At 42.4% G+C, this 22,267-nt stretch overlaps 2 protein-coding genes across 5 annotated transcripts; both read left to right on the top strand.

Annotated features, from left to right (window-relative positions):
• Positions 1-2,129: 2,129 nt before the first annotated feature.
• LOC117743042 (zinc finger protein 2 homolog) lies at positions 2,130-11,376 on the top strand. 3 transcript variants are annotated; one of them, XR_004611064.1, is made up of 2 exons: positions 2,130-2,307; positions 8,953-9,066. XR_004611064.1 is itself a non-coding variant. In XM_034550770.1 (2 exons), the coding sequence occupies exons 1-2, from the start codon at positions 7,432-7,434 to the stop codon at positions 9,834-9,836; spliced, it is 927 nt and encodes a 308-aa protein (XP_034406661.1). In that variant the 5' UTR covers positions 7,385-7,431; the 3' UTR covers positions 9,837-11,376. The 3 variants fall into 3 exon arrangements, 1 of the variants encoding a protein (XP_034406661.1); XR_004611065.1 differs by lacking the exon at positions 8,953-9,066 and adding an exon at positions 7,236-7,282; XM_034550770.1 differs by lacking the exon at positions 2,130-2,307 and adding an exon at positions 7,385-7,474 and having other exon boundaries at positions 8,953-11,376.
• A 1,111-nt stretch (positions 11,377-12,487) lies between these two features.
• Positions 12,488-16,486, top strand: LOC117742958. 2 transcript variants are annotated; one of them, XM_034550651.1, is made up of 5 exons: positions 12,488-12,669; positions 15,095-15,239; positions 15,578-15,705; positions 16,077-16,233; positions 16,439-16,486. In XM_034550651.1, the coding sequence occupies exons 1-5, from the start codon at positions 12,655-12,657 to the stop codon at positions 16,456-16,458; spliced, it is 465 nt and encodes a 154-aa protein (XP_034406542.1). In that variant the 5' UTR covers positions 12,488-12,654; the 3' UTR covers positions 16,459-16,486. The 2 variants fall into 2 exon arrangements, with proteins under 2 accessions (XP_034406542.1, XP_034406541.1); XM_034550650.1 differs by lacking the exon at positions 16,439-16,486 and having other exon boundaries at positions 16,077-16,432.
• Positions 16,487-22,267: the final 5,781 nt, after the last annotated feature.

Genomic DNA, 22,267 nt, shown 5'->3' with positions numbered 1-22,267 from the left:
GCACAGAGGGAGGGGGGCGGGGAAGTGGAAGAGGGTTTGGAGGAAACATAGAGCTGGGTGTCGTCCGCGTAACAGTGGAATTGAATATTATGTTTGCGGAAAATGAGTCCAAGTGGGAGGAGGTAGATAATAAACAGGATAGGACCAAGGACAGATCCCTGGGGAACACCAGAGGAGAGGAGGGAGGGATGTGATGTGAATGATTTTAACTGAATGAACTGAGTACGGCCAGAGAGATATTAGTGAAACCATGAAAGGGGTGTATCTGAAATTCCAATGGAGGCTAGACGGTCGAGGAGGATGGTGTGGGAGATGGTGTCGAAGGCGACGCTCAGATCGAGGAGGATGAGGATTGATAGTAGTCCAGAGTCAGCTGCCATGAGGAGGTCATTTGAGATCTTGATGAGGGCGGTTTCTGTGCTGTGACGGGGGCGAAAACCGGACTGAAATAGATTGTTGTTTGAGAGGTGAGCCTGAATCTGAGATGCCACTGTTTTTTCTAAGATTTTAGAGAGAAATGGTAGTTTGGAAATGGGACGGAGGTTATTGAAAATGTTGGGGTCTAAACCAGGTTTCTTGAGAATTGGAGTAACAGCAGCGGATTTGAGAGGTGATGGGACAGAACCAGAGGTGAGAGAGGAATGGATGATGGCCGTTATCAGGGGTAGCAGAGAGGTGAGGGAGGCTATAATCAGGGAGGATGGGAGGTGGTCGAGTTGGCAGGTGGATGGCTTGGAAGTCTGGATGAGTTTTGATAAAACGATGGCAGAGGGGAGTTGGAAGCAGGAGAGAGGTACAGAGACGGGGGGGGGGAACAAAAGTAGAAGGACAGCTGGACGTATGAGGGGTCAGTTGCTGATAGTTATTTTAGTGTTAAAAAATTACATTAGGGAGTTACAGTTTTCCGTAGAGTAGAAGTGAGGGGGAAGGGAATCTGGGGGGCGGAATGAATTGTTGACCACAGAGAAAAGGGTCCTGGTGTTCCCAGCACCAGCAGTGATTTTGTCAGTAAAGAATTGTGATTTGGCTGAGGAGAGGGCATCTTTGTAGAGGAGGATGTGGGCATGGTGCATCTGTTTATGGATCGTGAGTCCGGTTTTGGTGAAAAGCCTCTCCAACTGACGACCCTTGGCTTTCAACTGGCGGAGCTGAGCGGAGAACCAGGGGGCAGAGTGGGGGAATGAGACAGTCCGGGTTTTGAGGGGAGCAAGTGAGTTCAGCAGAGTATGGAGACTATCATTGTAAAGATTAACCAGATGATCCAGGGTGTGTGGGGGGGTGATGATGGGGAAACTGTCAATGCCTGTTGTGAGGTCAGCCAGATTAATGTTTGTGATGTTGCGGAAGGATATGACACGTAACTGTTTGTATTTGGATAATGTTAAACTTAAATTAAATAAAATGAGCATGTGGTCTGAGATAGGGAGATCGACAGCAGAGCAGTTGAGGGGAGTGACACCAGAGCAAATGACCAAGTCCAAAATGTGACCTTTAGAGTGGGTGGGGAAGTGAATATGTTGAAGGAGACCAAAACTGTCCAAGCAAAAAGTGAAGTCCTTAGTGAGGGGATGATTAGTGTTGTCCATGTGAATATTCAGATCGCCCAACAGAATGATGTTGGGAGACAGTGAGCAGATGTGTGTGAGAAGTGTGGTGAATTCATTGATGAAGTCCTTGTTTGGTTTGGGTGGGCGGTAAATGTTGAGTAAAACGGTTGGAGTAGGACCATTCAGCTGTAGAGCCACAGATTCGAATGTCTGGGATACTGGCAAAGATAATGACGAGACCTTCCAAGTCTCGCGGTGAAGTATCGCGAGACCTCCTCCTCTTCCGGTGAGACGGGGGTGTGCGGTGTAAACAAACCCAGGTGGAACAGACTCGTTCAGATGAGAGAAGTCGTCAGGGGTTTGCCACGTCTCAGTCAGGCAGAGAAAGTCCAACTTGTGGTCGAGGAGGAGGTCTTGTAGTAGCTGTCCCTTGCCTGAGAGGGAACGGATGTTAAATAATCCAAACTTGACGTCGGAGTGTTGGTTGGTGAAGCTAACGTTAGCCGACCTGGCTAGGCTGGCTAACTTGGTGTGGTCCACCTTCCTGTGGGTTGGTTTTTTCTGACGGCGGGTGGAGGACCAGATGGAGTTGATGGCAGTGGAGTCATCGATGCGGTGGTGTCGCCCCGATCCGCGGTGAATGTACCTCCGGCGGTGGCGAGCGATGTCCGGGAAGTTGTATAATACAGGCGGAGGAGCAGAACGGAGGAATCTAAATTGGAGGAGCTCCGCGCTCAGGTAGTGGATCAGGGGTGATACTGTGAGTATTAGAAGGGACAGGACAGTCCACAGGAGCACAACGCTCACAGCAAGCTTGTAGCTCCACATGATCCACGGCCACGGGCAGATGTTCGCCGAGCAGCGTAGCTGTCAGCGTTCGGGTAGGCAGGACAACAAACTCGCTTTAAGCACAGTTCCTATTAAACTAAACGGGATGACAGTAAGTAGGTGGTCTGCTGCAAACTGTGCAGAAAATCGTCGAAAAATCATCGAAAAAACAATAAAACAACCGGAGAGCAGCGGCAGCTAGATGCGCCAGCGTTCACTCACACCAGGAGACAATCAGCGAAAATAACGTTGCCATATCGTAGTATATTCTTTTATTCAAATAAAGCATGTTAATACAACTCTTACTTAATCTTATTGAAACACAATGTAATAGCACCATCCACTTAAACACAGTGTAGCATGACAACTTCTTACAGTGCCATTCATAGCAAATAAAAAAAACATAAGTATATAAAAAGTATTCCTACATGAAGCATGTAATTCACATACCAATTCAGCCTCTACTCCTCCACTATAAATAGTGACAATGAAGACATCAGAACAGATATGTGGAGCAATGGGGAAACTAACCTTCCACACATTGTTACATGAAACAAACATAGCAAGAAATGACATATTTCCACATTCTTTTCCACAACTGGATGTATATAACCGAGACTGTTACATCAATAAATGTTGTATGTGTACTGATTGTAAAGCCCTCTGAGGCAAATTCGTAATTTGTGATATTGGGCTATATAAAATAAATTGAATTGAATAAATGAAACAAACATTATAACAAACATCATATCCTCAGTGTGCCACATCGTTTCTCCGGTTTGATGTTTGACTTGTGCTTTTTTAATTAAGTCGACTCATACTCTTCTTTTGCCAAGCTTTAAGGGCACCAATTTACAAAAGCAGCTGAAGATTTCCTACAGTCCAGCATATATGTTGTTCTTTGATCTTTAGTCCAAGGATTTTGGGGGAAAGGTGTTCACCATGCATTCTAAAGAGCACTTTCTGAATTAATTCATAGTAGTATTTTTGCTCTTTGGGGTAAGCCATGTTCAGAACATAGACGACTCCTAGAATCTTTGCACAAGCTCGGGCCACAGATCCAGTTGTCGAGGATGATTAGTCCTTCAACGAAAATTCCAACGTCATCACAATGTCCCATTTCTCCTCCTTGTTGATGACATATGCGCATGCTCAGCTTTTGCAGGTCTCTCAGGATGTCATCTCCTTCGATATCCTGTATGTTTAAAGAAAATAGGAGAGAGAAAAAAAACACGTATTCATGAAATGTGTAATACTTTACTGTATCAACATTGCATAATAATCCCTAAAAAATCTGTGAGGTTAAAGATTTACATAGGAATGACAACTTCGTTCTGAGTGCCATAGGTCAGATAAGATTAAGAGACAGACTAATATTGGTTAGTTAGGGTATTTTCTTCTTTTAAACAGTTTGGTTCATTTGAGTAAAACAGATAAAACAAATTAAAGAGATTTAGCCTTTTCATGGATTATCGTCATTCCATAACAACAAGCATGTTGTTTTACAGTTCTGGATTTCATTTCCAGACCACAAAGCTTGTCAAAGCCATACTGTTTTTGGATGTCAGGGAATGTTTAGAAAAGGGTACCTGTTCACAATACTGTGCAGCCAGTTGTTCATTTTCATATGAATATTCTCAACATACTGTTAAGTATAACATGAACTTCTGAAAATCGATGTGGGTGACATTATGATCTTAACACATAACATGTGACTGGCAAATCAATTCAAATGAAATATTTCAACTCTGGCGAATTTTTCGCGCCACACAGTGAAAAATCACGTCTATGCATTGACCGCTTTTGGTGTTTTGGTGCTTTTGGTGTCTTTTACACAGGAGACAAGTGATGTCAACCTTTAATCCTTATTGAAGGTTGACATCACTTGTCTCCTGTGTAAAAGACACATACAACACAATTCAATTATTAAATAATTAGAAATACATAAATAAGTACAACAATTTCAATAAATTGGACATTATTAATATGATGTAATAACCTAAACCTACAATATAACTTAATTTTTTTAATCATCACAAATATACATGAAATTTGACCTCTGCATTTAAGATGAAAAGCACGGAACAACTTGGGGGTCAGTGTCTGGTCAAGGAAATGCACACAGGAGAAACTTAGCCACAACTGTGTGTAAATGAACTGCCATCTTTAACTAAATACAGTAAGAGAATTATACAACCACAGTCTGATCTGCTGGCCTTGCTCAAGGCAGGTGCTGCTCTTTCCCTTTCCTGATTGTCTAACCTGTATGCCATGGCATCAGATTTCCTTGAGTAAATGTGCACCTTGAAAATAATCCAGGCTGTAGTGAGGCAAATGGAGCTCTAATGGTAGTAGACTGGCACATTTCAGTGCTCAACAGTATGACAATTGGTATACATATTTTCTATACATATATCTTTAGATATTTAGCTAGTTTCTGGCCAGCAACTCCACCCTTCGTCTGGAAGATGTCTAGACGTCAGTTGGGCAAAATGGCTCGCCAACTGTGCCATGAAGGTAGATTCCAGTGGGGTGGTTGTAATGCGTTGGAAGTCAGCATGTATCTTCTATCAAAAAACAAAACTACAGAATACAAAGAGCTAGGCCATTGATACCACACAATACCACACCGTTACAGAATCCTGAGAAGTACTGCTGGGATCAGCATACCTGTGAAAAGTGTGTTTGTTGGTCCCCAAGGAGTTAGGCCCTGTTCCACGTCACACCAACATCAGATAAAACTGCAAAAAAAAAATCACGAATTGTAAATTTGTTTTTAGAAAAAGAGGTAATTGTTCAATAAACCTTAGTAGTTTGGGTTAAGCTAACGACTCAAATCAGATCCCCAAAAAACTCATTTTATATTTAAATAAAGCCTCATTATTACTATAGAAATGACCAACAAAAGGCAGAAAGGTTTCTTAAATCATCCATCCATCCATCCATTATCAGCCGCTTATCCGGGGTCGGGTCGCGGTGGCAGCAGGTTCAGCAGGCCGACCCAGGCCTCCCTCTCACCCGCAACACTTTCCAGCTCATTCTGGGGGATCCCGAGGCGTTCCAGGCCAGCCGGGAGATATAATCCCTCCAGCGTGTCCTCGGTCTTCCCCGGGGCCTCCTACCAGTTGGACGTGCCTGGAAAACCTCTAATGGGAGGCGTCCAGGAGGCATCCTGACTAGATGCCCGAACCACCTCAGCTGACTCCTTTCGACACGAAGGAGCAGCGACTCGACTCCAAGCTCCCCCCTGATGTCCGAGCTCCTTACCCTATCTCTAAGGCTGAGCCCGGCCACCCTACGGAGGAAGCTCATTTCGGCCGCTTGTATCCGATATCTCGTTCTTTCGGTCACAACCCAGAGTTCGTGGCCATAGGTGAGGGTCAGCTCCCTCTTCACCAAGACGGACCGGTACAGCGCCTGTTTTACTGCTGCAGCCGCACCGATCCGCCTGTCGATCTCCCGCTCCACCTTACCCTCACTCGTGAACAAGACCCCGAGATACTTGAACTCCCTCGCTTGGGGTAGGCAGTTTGTCCCCACCTGGAGGGAACAATCTGCCGGTTTCCGGCAGAGCACCATGGCCTCAGATTTGGAGGTGCTAACTCTCATCCTTGCCGCTTCGCACTCGGCTGCAAAACGCCCCAGTGAATGCTGGAGGTCACGGTTCGAGGAGGCGAACAGGACCACATCATCCGCGAACAGCAGAGAGGCGATCCCGAGACTCCCGAACCGGATCCTCTCCGCCCCCTGGCTGCGCCTAGATATCCTGTTCGTGAACTTCACGGACAGGAGATAAAGGGCAGCCCTGGCGGAGGCCAACACCCACCGGGAACGTGTCTGACTTACTACTAAGGATACGAACACAGCTCCTACTGCAGGCGTACAGAGACCGGATGGCCCGTGCCAACGGGTCCGGCACCCCATACAAAAACCCCCGAGGGACCCGGTCGAAAGCCTTCTCCAGGTCTACAAAGCACATGTAAACTGGTTGAGCAAACTTCCAGGACCCCTCCAGTAATCTTGCGAGGGTAAAGAGCTGGTCCACTGTTCCACGACCGGGACGGAATCCGCACTGTTCGTCTTGAATCCGAGGTTCGACAAGCGGTGTGATACCACGATAGTTCGAGCACACTCTCCGGTCCCCTTTCTTGAAGATGGGAACCACCACCCCGGTCTGCCAGTCCATGGGCACTGTTCCCGACCCCCATGCGACACTGAAAAGGCGTGTCAACCAAGACAGCCCAACAATGTCCAGCGCTTTCAGCATCTCAGGGCGGATCTCATCCACCCCTGAGGCCTTGCCACCAAGGAGCTTTTTGACTACCTTAGCGACCTCTGCCAGGGATATGGGTAAAACCACCCCAAAGTTGTACGCCTACAACGCCTTTGTGATACGGCGAGAAGTCAACCCCGACTGGATGCCCGGCAAGCGGAACAAGAGGAGGGTGTTTCTCGAGCGGCTGGGAAAGCCGCGCGGAGGGCCAGAGCCCAGCGCGACGGGCCCGAGGATCCGGCCGGGGTCGCCGCCGCCGAGACGGAGGTCGTGCCACACGGGTCGGCGAGTAAGCGAAAGAGGTGTCAGATCTGCCCCTCGAAGAAGGACTCTAAAACGTACACCGTGTGCAACGGGTGTAACAAGTACATCTGCGAGGGCTGCTCGCTGGCCTACTGCCCGACGTGCGCGCGATAATCCGGCGAGGTTTAGGGCCCCACCAATCTGCCGTGAGTGGCGTGAGTGGCGTGTGTGGCGGCGTGCGCCTGGGAGAGAGGATCCTCCTCTGTCGCTCTCTCGGAAGGTTTCTTCCTCCTTTTTATTTTCCTCCCCCCCTGTGAAAGTATTTTTTTTTCCTTCCCAATCAGATGCGAGGTCCTGGGACAGACGGGGATGTCGCTCGCGTGTGTGTGTGTGTGTGTGTGTGTGTGTGTGTGTGTGTGTGTGTGTGTGTGTGTGTGTGTGTGTGTGTGTGTGTGTGTGTGTGTGTGTGTGTGTGTGTGTGTGTGTGTGTGTGTGTGTGTGTGTGTGTGTGTGTGCGCGCGCGCCCTCCTGCGCAGGCTGATGGAGGGAGTCGTCGCGCCCGGATCCCACAGCAACAAAGCAGGTCGGTGGGGTTCACCGGTCTGAATAGTGGCCGGTTCACAGCGCTTTTACCCGGCGCAGAGACGGTGGATCGGTCCGTTAGTGAAAAGGATGCTAGCCTCGGCTCATGCAGCGGTGCAGAATTTATCCACACCGGAAGTTGGCTCACTTAGACCTCCATAATAAAAGCGCAATGCATGGCGCTCAAACGAATGAAACGGCGTGTGAGAATGGCTGTGAAACTTAGATTGAGGAACATAATTTGCATCGTCTTTATACTCCATTAATTGTTTCAGTGTTGTGTTTTTAATGAAAAAAGATATACCCCAGCTTCTAATGTTAATACGTTTTGTTTGTGTTTAAGTTTTCTATGATGGTGAATCTTTTCATTTTAGACAAAAGAAGACATTTGACATTCACCATCTGCTAAAAATTATGTTGGGATGTATTTCCTATTTGCTGACATTCTGTAGATGAGCGAGAATCAAGAAAATAAAGTCGATAATGAAAATAATCCTTAGGTTATCATATAGAGATCTATCCCTATATATGTCAGCTGACGAGTAACACAAAGTTGCAGTACAGAAGATTACATATTTTGTCCACCAGTTAGCACTAACAAGTTGATGTTTACACTGTAAAATATTTATCATAATTCTCTAAACGAACAAATCTTTAGTGATGCACATCAAGGCTATTTGCTGATACAATGTGTTTATTGAAAAAATTTTAAAAACGTGAATGTAAAGTGGGGCCAACATGTCGTGATAACATTACCCGATACCAGTATCCACCTCAAAAACATCTGTCTCTCTCTATTTTACTCTCTTCATAATCATAATGCCATAAGAAAATATACAAATTAATAAATTGTGTTCACCTATCGACACCCAAGGTGGTGGATACAGTAAATAGAAGAATTAGAAGTGAACGAGTGTTCTTCCTCTCGGTAGTCTCTGTGATTCACCGTAAAGACCCACTGACCAGCAGCTCATTTCTATGCATCAACATTCATAAGGTGCTTTACATTGACTGTTAATGGTTGAATGTGGACGTGTAGATGTGGCGCACACATTTACTGGTTGAGTTGGGATTTATAAATAGCTCACTGGCAGGGTATGCATACATGCATTTCCTCCTTTGTATGTACGCAAACGTTTAGTGTGGATCCTACGCTCAGTTTTATAAATGAGTGTCCTGCTCTTTATGAAAAGTGCCCTGAGATAACTTCAGTTATCATTTGGCGCTATATACAATACATCAAATGAAACAGTTGTGATCCATGGTTCCGGTGTGGTGTACGTTAGCATCTCAGGTTATGTTACAACATCAGTTTGTTCACTTTGAGGTGTCTCGGAGGAGAAGCTGTCTTTATGAACTTTGCCAGTAGCACATGCAACGGAACCGCACCCTGTGATATAAGAATGAAAAGCATGTTAGCAAAGTGCCATTACGGTTTATAGCAATAAGGGATTGTCTGTATTTTCTTTTTATCTCCAGATGCCAGAAATCTGAGTATCAGGAAAGAAGGCAAGGAATCGAGGACCCTGGACCAGGAGGACCCAGTTCCTCCACACATTAAAGAGGAACAGGAGGAGCTCTGGAACAGCCGGGAGGGAGAGCAGCTTCAAGCACCGGAGGAAGATCATCTCACCAAGTTCCCATTCACTGCTGTCTCTATGAAGAGTGAGGATGAGGAAGATAAAGACCAGCCCTCCCAGCTTCATCAAAGACAGACTGAGGAGAGCGAAGAAGCGGAGCCTCCAGCCTCCAGCTCAGCTCAACAGATGGAAACAGAAATTGACAGCGGTCATCAGTTGCTGTCTTCATACTGCTGTGACTCAGAGACTGAGGACAGTAATGATGATTGGAAGGAGACAAGAGAACAAGAGTCAGGTTCAGACACATTGAAAAACGAGGGCACTCTGAATCACATTAAGTCCCACACCCACGACAGGCCGTTTAGTTGCAAGCTTTGTGATAAAAGATTTGGCTGCAAAGGAAATCTGCACGCCCACATGAGGAGACATACAGGGGAAAATCCTTTCACCTGCACGGTCTGTGACAAAGGTTTTAGTGCAAAGGTCAATCTGAAGACTCATATGAGAAGTCACACCGGGGAGAAACCATTCAGCTGCTCGATGTGTAACAAGAGTTTTAGTCAGAAGAAGACATTAGTTATACACTTGAGAAGTCATACGGGGGAGAAACCGTTTAGCTGCTCATTCTGTGGGAAACGGTTCAGTGAGAATGGGACGTTGAAGAGGCACATTAGAGTTCATACGGGAGAGAAACCATACAGTTGCAGTACTTGCGGCCGGAATTTTAGTTTGCTGTCGCATGTTAAAAGCCACAAGTGTGCCGGTGCGAGAGGTGACAAGTGAATCTGCCTGGATTGGACTGGCTTTTCAAACTGATTTTCGGGATAAAATGTTCAAGTAAATCTCTAAACAGATTCAGCATCAATATGCAAGTTTTGATAATGTGATGAGATTTTGGTATCGGAAGCGTTCTTGTTTCAGTTTGTAGTCTGAGTTGTATTGTCCAATCACGTTGGAGCAGGCTTTGGTTGAACACAGGTAAACAGTCCGTGTGGAGAGCAAAAGAGACTTTGACCATAATGCAGTCTGAGAACCCAACGACTATCGTCTTGACAAGGCTTTTTATTGGTTTACATAGTCCACCAGGGAGTACTGACAAGTTTATTTTCACTGTAATATACGGTTCTCAGTAAATATATTAGTCACAATACAAGGGATCCTTCCGTGAAGTGTTTATTTAATTCAGTTGTCCTCAGCAAAGGACAGCAACAGATAGTAAAGGGGACGCCCTCCTAATCAGTATGATGCTCATAAATATGAAGCAATACTTATGCCTGTGCCGAATATAGTTCAAAGCTTCATTGATTTTTATTCCGATCTTTCATAGCTTGGTGGATACACATTACTCACCTAGAGTGCACGTCAAGGAAAATGTAAGCATCCAATAATTTATATACAACTTGAAACATAATTGTTGGCACACATTCATAATATCGACCTTTCAATTCCAAATCAACATGCTGCTTTTTTTTTCTGCTTTTTTTTCATTTAAAAGGTTAAAATCTATTGAAAAAAAATAGATCTTTCATTTATTTAATTGAATATTGAGCTACATATTTGTTGGTGTCTAGCTTTTCAAAAACAACATTTTCACAGTTGGGGACTTAAGACTCAGTAAGCATGCATAAGGTACCATGGCCCAGAGAAATATGCAATAATAGTTGTCATAAAGCGGCAACGGTTGCCTCAATCAGCAGCATCATCGTAAGAACAGTGAGGCAGTAAAACATGCAACAGCAAGAACAACAAATAAATGTACAGGACTACGGGCCACTGGACTTTGATATTGTTGATAGATTAAAGATTTTTAAACTCTCAAATATCAGCATCGGCCACACAATCCAGTATCAGTTGGGCTCTAAAGCAGTGATTCTTAACCATGGGGCCGCGAGCTCTACCTAGAGGGCAACTTTCAGTTTTGCCCCTGTGGGCTGCGGGACCGCATAGGTTATCAATTGAAGACGCCACCACAAAAAATATCCCATGACAGCGACATGTCAGCCCGCCCACGATAGTTGAAGAGTGAACAGCTGAGTGTGACTTTTAAGTACTCGCTGAAGCTAACCGTCAACGTCAGCTTCCAAAACAGTCGAATGACAGGTCGAATGACAGAACTCATTTGAGATAAAGTGTCTGGGATAACTATAAATCAGATGACTTATTATTATGACTTATGGTCACAGAGATAGTCAACACAAAGAGCACAGATTCATTTCAGTTCACTACCTTTTGACATACGGTCAGGGCAAACCTGATTCAGCCCTAACTATAAGGACTATTAAAGAGGAAAGTCTTAAGTCTATTCTTGAATGAGGTGACTGTGTCTGCCCCCCGGACTGAAAGTGGAAGCTGGTTCCATAAAAGAGGAGGTTGATAACTGAAGGCTCTGGCTCCCATCCTACTTTTTAGGACTCTAGGAACCACAAGTAGCCCCGCATTTAGTGAGCGCAGCTCTCTAGTGGGGCAATATGGTACTACAAGTTCCTTAAGATATGATGGTGCATCACCAATCAAGGCTTTGTAGGTGAGGTGAGGAGTCAGAAGACGCCTATTACTTTTGTTTCGTTGTTTCTATATATGTTTCTTATTCATATTCTCGCTATAAAGTCCACTGCAACAGTCTCACAAAAAAAGAAGTTACACAAGAATATTCTGTTAACAAGATACGGTTTACAGAATGTTTACCTAAATTAACCAAAAACGTAGATTATTAATAACCAGTATGATAATAGTACAATATATATTTTGTTTGAACTCACCAAAAACAGGTATAATCAAACAGTCGGTTTGAACGTGTTGCCTCTTTCGCAGAAGACCAAACATGAATAGACAGAGAATGCGCTGTTGCCCACACAAGATGACCGTACTATGTTGTCCTTTGTCATGAATGCAGATTTGGAATAAACTGCTGTTACCACAAGCCTGCCCAGCTCCATGAGATTCATTTGGCCAGGAGACATCTCACAGAGGTTACACATGCCTGGAGGTTAAGAGAGGTATTGCTCTGTGTGATTTTTTAAATATATAGATATAACTATATATATATAAAAAAATCTTGTTGCATGTGTGTATATATATGTATATTTAAGTATATATATATGTGTGTGTGTGTGTGTGTGTATATGTGTGTGTATATATGTATATATATATATATGTGTATATAACTATATATATATATAATATATACAAGTGTATATATATATATATATATATATATATATATATATATATATATAGTGTGTGTATATATATACCGTGGCGAGCACAGAAGTCCAATAGCGAGACACCATGTATGAATGTATATAGTATATAGCTCGAAGAACTATTGATGAGCGGAGGCTGCACACAGCTGTGATTGAGACCGGAAGTCTCTGCGGACAGCCTTTCACCGTGACACACCGGGAGCGTGAGCGATACACGTCTTCGGTGACGTCACGTGTTTTAAAGCCATACACACAGCGCACTGCCACGCTCGCGCCTCCCGACGTGATGCTCCGACCACGGCGTCATTGTGTGTTGTGCCCCGGAGCCATTCAAACGTTTCCCTCCGCCGAAACATTTCACCGGACAGATCCGCTACAGATACCCGCCGGCGACAAACATGGCCACCACCGAGGTAATGTTAACGTTTAGCTCGAGGGACCCTGACATGCGCGTGTTGTTGATTTACCGCCCAGCTGAACGCTAAAGCAGCAGGCTAAAGCAAGCTGTCAAACTGGGTAACTCTCTCCATTAAAGCCGGTAAACACGGAATTGTGACAGAACGTGACAGAATGTGACAGATCATGACAGGTCGTGACAGAACGTGACAGATCGTGACAGATCGTGACAGATCGTGACAGATCGTGACGGATTGTGACAGAACGTGACAGATCGTGACAGAATGTGACAGATCGTGACAGAACGTGTTTGATTGTGACAGATCGTGACAAAACATGTTTGATTGTGACAGATCGTGACAGATCGTGACAGAACGTGACGGATTGTGACAGAACGTGACAGATTGTGACAGATCGTGACAGATCATGACAGAACGTGACAGATGGTGACAGATCGTGACAGATCGTGACGGATTGTGACAGAACGTGACAGATTGTGACAGATCGTGACAGATCGTGACAGATCGTGACAGAATGTGTGTGACAGATCGTGACAGATCGTGACAGATCGTGACAGAACATGTTTGATTGTGACAGATCGTGACAGATCGTGACAGATCGTGACAGATCGTGACAGAACGTGACGGATTGTGACAGAACGTGACAGAATGTGACAGATCGTGACAGAACGTGTTTGATTGTGACAGATCGTGACAGATCGTGACAGATCGTGACAGATCGTGACAGATCGTGACAGAACGTGACGGATTGTGACAGAACGTGACAGAATGTGACAGATCGTGACAGAACGTGTTTGATTGTGACAGATCGTGACAGATCGTGACAGATCGTGACAGATCGTGACAGAACGTGACGGATTGTGACAGAACGTGACAGAATGTGACAGATCGTGACAGATCGTGACAGATCGTGACAGAATGTGTGTGATTGTGACAGAACGTGACAGATCGTGACAGAACGTGACGGATTGTGACAGAACGTGACAGAATGTGACAGAATGTGACAGAACGTGACAGAACGTGACAGATGGTGACAGATCGTGACAGAATGTGACAGATCGTGACAGAACGTGACGGATTGTGACAGAACGTGACAAAACGTGACAGAATGTGACAGATTGTGACAGAACGTGACGGATTGTGACAGAACGTGATGGATTGTGACAGAATAATAATAATAATAATAATCCATTTAATTTATATAGTGCTTTTCTAGATACTCAAAGACACTTTACATTATACACCGTAGACATAGCTACGGGGAGCAATGCAGGGTTAAGTGTCTTGCTCAAGGACGCATCGACTAGGGCGGGGATTGAACTGCCAACCTCTTGATTGAAAGACGGGCATGCTAACCACTGACCCATAGTCGCCCCACAAACAGAACGTGACAGAATGTGACAGATCGTGACAGAACGTGACGGATTGTGACAGAACGTGACAGAACGTGACGGATTGTGACAGAACGTGACAGAACGTGTTTGATTGTGACAGATCGTGACAGAACGTGTTTGATCGTGACAGATCGTGACAGATCGTGACAGAACGTGACGGATTGTGAAAGAACGTGACAGATTGTGACAGATCGTGACAGATCGTGACAGATCATGACAGAACGTGACAGATCGTGACAGAACGTGACAGAACGTGACAGATCGTGACAGAACGTGACAGAATGTGACAGATCGTGACAGATCGTGACAGATCGTGACAGAACGTGACAGAACGTGACAGAACGTGATGGATTGTGACAGAACGTGACAGAATGTGACAGATTGTGACAGAACGTGACGGATTGTGACAGAACGTGATGGATTGTGATGGATTGTGACAGATCGTGACAGAACGTGACAGAACGTGACAGAATGTGACAGATCATGACAGATCGTGACAGAACGTGACAGATCGTTACAGATCGTGACAGAACGTGACAGAACGTGACGGATTGTGACAGAACGTGACACAGGTTTTTCAGCAGTACCCTCGCTTTGTAGACAAGTATACAACATATTGTATTGCAGATGCCCATCTAAAGCACATCAACTGACATATATACCCTTTTGTATGCTTTTAATTATACATGTAGCTGTGTTTCATTTTAATATTAATTAAAGGGGAAGACCACCTAAAATTGGAATTTCAATATTTCATGTAACACAAATTGTACTCAGAACATTCCCCTGGGGGCTCTGTCATTTATAACATATTTCCCAATTCATTGTCTGTGGAGCAGTTCCAGACATTATACTTAATGACATTGTAGTTTTAGACACACATTGGACTTTGGGGGATGGTTGTATGTGTTGACTAATTTTGGACTATTTGGATTGTCTTTGACCATAAGAATACAATGTAGGATTTTTTTTTTTAATGGGCGTAGTTCCCCTTTAATATAGTTGCTGTATTATCTGCTACTTTTCAGTTGGATGCAGAGTTTGGGAAAATGTTCCCGGGGAAGGAAGACCTCTTCCTTTGGAAATGGGAAGGACATATTGTTACGAAACTACTGAAAGTGGCTGCACTTAAAAATTACCCTGATGTCCTGCCAGCTGGTGAGGAGAGTGATGGTGAGTTATCTTCCATGCATATCAGATACATTTAATATGTTGTATTTATTTGATGGTCACTAGGACTTTGCCATATTTTTTTACAACAGGCATGAGGTGTCTGAATCCCAGAGCTTCTTCACAACCATACTATATTAAATCAAATAAGATAGTTTTAATATTTCCACCAGTGCTAAACATTTTAGAAAAAATATCTAATTGTGACTATTATAATTGATAGTCTGAATTCCCCCAGCACACCCTTGTGGACTTTTTTCTTTTGTGATAATTTGATAGCCAACTTAATGAGATGGCATCACTAAATGTATGTATACCATTTGTTTTTGTGTTCTGCTTAGAGTCACTTTGCTTCAGAGCCCTTCAGATGCTCACACACTATTTACCTCCGACTGTGTCAGGGAGGGCCAAAGGATGGACCAAATGCAGTGTGAAATCAGCCCTTTCGTACATCGTAGACATAAAACCGGTAAGAAAAGCTGCTTTGATCTTTAAATTTCCCACACCCCTTTTCTTATCTGTGAATCTCAAGTATCAACACATGCTAATCAGGCTTTAGCTTTGACATAAGGGCTATGTCTGACTTTTTCAATATCTGCTTGGGTATGGAAAATCACATGTTAGATGTCCAGTTGTTAATCATACTAGACTGCACGATAAGGGGATGTATACTACAGTATTACAATGTTATCATTGGTATTCTCGAATATATTCAAAACTTTGTTATGAAATATGACTAAATTATATATTTTGCTTTGGATAAAATGTGTGCATCATATAATAAAAACTCATTATGTGATATCTTACCAGCCCTATTTGTATATACTTGTGCTTTCCTAGACTGGTACGAGCATCCCAAGCCTTCTTGAGGGATCTCCTGAGGGAGCAGTGGGAGTCCCCCAGCCCAAGCTTGTGTGTTTAGGACACCCCCGGACAACAGCTCAGTACATCATCATTGCCAAGAACGACAAAGTCGCCATCCCTCTTCAAGATGAGGGTTTGACATGCACTATTGACAAATTGTTCAAAGTTTTCTGGGTTTGCAACATGGCATATCCTGCCCAACTCGAATCTGTCTATGGTTTCTTTGAGCATGTTTATGACATGCGCATGTCATGTTGTAACAGTTCAGCTCCACACCTTCTTTCTGTTAATAGTTGTTTTCTTTATCGGTTTGTCTATTAACTCTCTTGTCATTTCAGACCCGGTCATTCACACCTGATCATCCTTCATTCCCTTCACCTGGTTCTCACGCCCATCTCACCTGCAACCCATTCCCTCGTTAGTCACTCACTACTTAGGTTCCCTCACTTGCACTTGTCCTCTGCCAGATTGTCTTGTGTTTTGAGACCAAGTTCTCCAGTGTGTATTGGTCATGTCTTGTCCTGAAAATATTCTGTTCAGTAAAGGACTATTTCTTGCTACCTCCGTTTCGTCCATTGTGCTTGGGTCCCTGGTCTTCGATCCGTGACACATGTGGGAAGAGATCAAAAGTTGTAGAGTTTATCGCAAAGCTCCAGGCAGTGCTGTAGGTTGTACCACCATGTACACTTGTCCCAAGTGCAAGAAATCAATTTCAAAACAAGTAAGGAGTGTTGTCAATGTTTCTTGTAATCCAGCAAACTTCTATCATAAACTTTAGAAAATGTAATATTGTCAAAACATAATACAGTGTAGTTATAGATAAGAACGAAACAAGAGTACATACCCACGATGCAACCATGAGGCATGTGCAGATAGAGCTGGATTAATCAGATACAAACAAATATAACCTCTCAGTGCCATGCTTCCTGACTTCCTAATTACTGATCACATGACAACAAACGTCCTGTTACTGACATCCTCTAATTGTTAAAGTGACCACAACATACTTCAGGAACCCCTTTAGAAAACGCATAAGAGTTCTAATGCACTAACATAACTGTAACAGAACAGTACTGTTCCAACAAAAATAAGAATTTACAATTTCTCTAAAATGACTTGTAAATTAATCAGCATCCATTATTGTTTCTTCCATACATTTTCAAAATCTGACTTTGCTTTTGATTTTTTATTCTAGAGTCTTTTTAAGCTCATAACTGGAAAGGGACATTGTTGATACTATTGTGAAAAATATTCATAGTTCATTTAATGGAATATGAAAAATAATTTGATGGGAGTGTAAGTAACCCAATTTGTGTTTTGGCTTTGGAAACTGTTGAAAAATATGTAGGATTAGGTTCTAATGTAATGTATTAATATAATATACTAATATATTTATTTTCTCCTCCACAGATCTACCTCTTTTTTTAAGATAGGGTGTAGACCTGCGTTTCCAGGGTGTAGATCTGTGTTTCCAGAGTTTACATGTTGTTATGACCACAGATACTTGACTGATTGAAGTTACCTGTCATTTGACTGTAATATGCTGAAGCGATAACGCCCCTTATTGGTGTTATCTATAATGTGAAGGAGATGGTTCAATGTATCATTTCTATTTTAGCTGTGATGGGCGACTGTCGGTCAGTGGTTAGCAGGTCCGTCTTTCAATCAGGGGGTTGGTGGTTCAATCCCCGCCCTAGTCGATGTGTCCTTGAGCAAGACACTTAACCCTGAATTGTTCCCTGTAGCTGTTCTACAGTGTATAAATGTAACATGATTGTAAGTCGCTTTGGATAAAAGCGTCAGCTAAATGACACGTAATGTAAAGCCGTAATAACTTGCTGTATGAAAGGAGTTCCCAGGATGTTTGTTTTTATTTAATACATTTCAACTGAAGTCACCAAAGTATTAGAACAAAAGAAAAAAAAGACAGTGAGGTTAATGTGATTTATATTTTTGTCTCACGATATATTCTATGATCTTGCAGACATAGGTGGAATGTGGTCCTAGACTAGTTTGTGAAATCCTTATTAATTAAATTGTCAAGAAAATGTAGACAAACAGAAAAAAGAGGTTTTGTGATTTTTTTTGTTAGGTCCTTTGAGTGTCACGAAACGCACCGACCAATTACAGGCGTTGTAAATCCTCTCACGTGATCCTACTCGGCCAATCACATGTGTGTATTCCGTTAAGCCCCGCCCTCGACTCAAGTACCAACAAGATAAATGTGGACAGCTTAACCAGAGCCTCTAACCACAAATGTACAGACTCTTATACATCAACAATAATGTTAACAGAGAGGAGAAATGAGCTGAAACAAGTGGTTTAATAACCACAGATAAAGTCCCTGCACACACATTTCTCTTTTTAGACAATAATATAATATGTTAACTCTTTTGATTGACGTCGCTTGACGCAGGAATGAAACTGAATTTAAAGCTGCAGGACAATTCAGTCAAATTATTTTTTTCTAAAATGAAGTGCTTTATTTTATGTACTTTCCCAATTAGTTAACACTATATTGTCCACAGACATTCACAGACACATTACCTAGTCTTTTGTCTATTATTCAGCGCAGGTACACATTTACAACAGCAGGTGGCGTAGTTTTCCCATTTAGCTTGATTTAACTTGAAGCTTTTTCAACTATGATACACATGCAGTTTAAAATATCAGCTTCACCAGCAAAACTCAGTGGGAGATAAGAGACTAAAGCCTTAGAAAACTCTCCATAATGGAGTGCCCAGTGCAGAAGTTAATTCTGTTGTTAGAGGCTTTTTAAGCTCATAACTGGAAAGGGACATTGTTGATGCTATTGTGAAAAATATTCATAGTTCATTTAATGGAATATGAAAAATAATTTGATGGGAGTGTAAGTAACCCAATTTGTGTTTTGGCTTTGGAAACTGTTTGTCAATCAATTTGGTCGTTTTTTGTTGCATATTTTGACAGCCTTGAGCAAGACGTGTCTTGTTTCCTGTTTAGAGTAAAGATGCTTTTATTTTGAAGGCGGTTCGTGGAGTTAAAAAGGAAGTTGCATTGTGCTCGGAATTAATGTTAAAGGTTATGGCAAATACGTCCGATTTAAACACAAAACAAAGACGGTAAAGGTTTTTATTTTTATTTTTACTTTATCTAAGACCGTGTTTTGCAAGAGGTGTTGAAATTAACTTGTGGTGGACACCTGAGCAGGTCACATGTGCATGTGGTTCTATGAAGCGTTCTTCTGTTCTCGGAATCGTCCAACGTCCACTGGATCATTTTCTCCGTGGACCCTCAACTTGTGACCACCAGTCAAACCGACTACTTGTTCCAAGAAAAGGTGAGGTTTTTACACTTTCTACAGTGGGTTCAATGTATTTTACCAGAGACTTTCTGAACCTCCAAAATACACGATTGTTATGCTAACATTGCTAATATTTTTTAATTATTAGTGTATATTAATCCACTAGGACTGACTTTTTGACTGTCGTGACCCGGTTTTAACTTGTTTATCTCAACCAAAGCTTTCTGGTCGGTTTTATAGAACCGACCGTCCAGCATTAGTAAATACTGAGAACTACTAATAAAACATGACGTTTATTTTTATTAAATATGACATCTAGGTGATACAGATCATAAGCGAAGCACGCATGACAATATATGTAATCCTTATTTAAACATTTTCATAATTCACCCAATACCAACAATCTTGTGATGTTTTTCATATTAGAGGAGGCTATTTTACACATTCATAAGTGTGTCACTTTTATGTCACTGTGTCTCAAACATTAACATGAAACAACCGCAAAAATATATTCTTTCATTAACAAAAAGCGCCGATATGAGTACGGTCAACTGCGCATGCTCAGTCTAGAAAGACTGCATGCTTTAGTGTTAGCTAGCTGTACTGGAGACATTCTTTACTGGCAATAAAACACGTACAAAACGAATAGTTAACTTAATGAAAACATGGCGAATATAATATAAGACCATTTATATCCAAACAAATAAAGCCAGCTCAACTTTTATGTACTTTCCCAATTAGTTAACACTATATTGTCCACAGACATTCACAGACACGTTACCTAGTCTTTTGTGTCTATTATTTAGCGCAGGTACACATTTACAACAGCAGGTGGCGTAGTTTTCCCATTTAGCTTGATTTAACTTGAAGCTTTTTCAACTATGATACACATGCAGTAAGGGAGCAAGTCAAGGAGTTCTGTTTGGAGATGACAAATGACAGAAGAGTAAAACGTTTCACAACATTTCAAGACACAGCTGTTCTGGATAACGGGAGAGTGACAGAGACCACTAACAAAAACAAGCACCAGATGAAATGGTAGTGCACAAGAGAATGGTGCATAAAGGACTGGTGTGTACCGGCAAAAGCTATACCCTCAGTAAGAGATGCAGAGACTGTTTTGCAAAGCTCAGTGATGGTGTTTATGGGGAAAGGAAATTCAGAATATCATATCCCTTCCTTCAGAAGAAGGTAAAGAAATTGTTATATTATTCAAAAAGCTTCATACACATGCCTCCTTTCCTTTATCACAATGTTATGGGTTTGTGTCACATATCCGACTCTTAGTGGAGCACTTTTTTCTCCAGTGTGTCCGATTCCAGTTGACAGGTTAGAGCAGAAATGCATGATTTTAAAAACAAGTGATCAGAGGTACATTTGTGACTTTCCAAATTCACATGAGAGAGACTAGTCTGACTAGACTGAATCAAAGATGGTCATTCTAGTTTGCTTTAATTTTTAGTTGGCTGATTAGTTTCGGCTTAGCTATGCTGGGATGTACAGATGTGGAGAAATGTGCTTGTACCTGTGCTGTCCTTGGTCACACCTTTGAAGACTGTCTGCTTCTTGAAGGGTGAAACTAAATCATAAAAAAACATAATCAATTCTCTGCTTGCTTTAGCATGTACAGATGCATGCAATGTACATACATGAAGTCAATCTTTAACATGAATTAAGGTGTTACAGGCTTTATGTATTAATTGTGATTTCAACTTTAAACATAATTTATTGCATCAAACTTTTAATATGTATTCAGTCATATGTTTGTTTATCTAGTTGTAACTTTCATGAACTCTCACTGGCCTAAGAACATGTGTGGTCATTAACAACAGTAATTCAGCAAACTTCTATCATACACTTTAGAAAACGTAATATTGGTCACAGTATAGAAAACAATAAACAAACTTGTATTTACCTCCTTGAGGATAACTGCTAGCCAGCCACTAAGTTATGAACATTATTGCTCTCGTACAATGTTCACGGTTCACTCAATGTTGATAATTCTTTTCTGCATTCCTCCAATGAAACAACCGCAAAAATATATTCTTTCATATAAAAAAGCGCTGATATGTTTCTGACTTTTACTCAATCAGACAGACGGCTCCAAATTGACACTTATTTAAATGTAGTCTGGTGTAATCTGATTGGAGATGTAATCTCTGAACTGATAATAATAATAATTTTCTTGTTTGTCTTTTGTTTTTTCAGATGCCCAGACGGTGCAAATATACAAAAGTCCGGATCCCAGACACTTTCTGGCCCGGCATCACAAGGACCATCCTCCGGACCACTGGTCCAGCGTCCCTGATTGGCTCTCTACCTGACTACAACCCTGGCAGCCCAGTTACCGTCAGCCCAACCAGCAGCAAGATAAGAACCTGAACGCCACACTGTTATTTTATACACTTTATTGATGGGGTGTGGGGGGGTTGAGATGAGGCAGGTGTTGAATAATGTTATTTCACAGTTTGTCTTTGGGGTAAATCTTATGCGGTCTCTGATTTTTAAACTGAATTTTGTACCATGTCCAAAATTAGTTATATTCTTGAAAGAATGAATGTAGTTTTGGTGTATTTCATTGTTTCCTTGTCGCCTGCTTAATGTCCGTCACACACACTGTTAAAGAGACGTACGTCCTCCGATTTGTCAAATATATACTTTTGGATTTTTATCAATGTCTTAACAAAACTGTGATACAGTTTCCAGACTAACGGTCTATAACTGGACACATACACATAATCATAAACTCGTCCAGAAACGATATGACAGCAGGATAAACAACATGATCCACATGATGGAGGATATTTAAACCTGTAACAGCTGCTGCTGAAAACCAGAAAGAAAAGTTCTAGATACGGTCAGATTGTCAGTTAGGACGAGTCCT

Source organism: Cyclopterus lumpus, chromosome 14, assembly GCF_009769545.1.
Source record: "Cyclopterus lumpus isolate fCycLum1 chromosome 14, fCycLum1.pri, whole genome shotgun sequence".
Classification (NCBI taxonomy): Eukaryota; Metazoa; Chordata; class Actinopteri; order Perciformes; family Cyclopteridae; genus Cyclopterus; species Cyclopterus lumpus.
The sequence above is the reverse complement of the archived record's forward strand: the minus strand, read 5'-3'. Positions and strand labels throughout refer to the sequence as shown.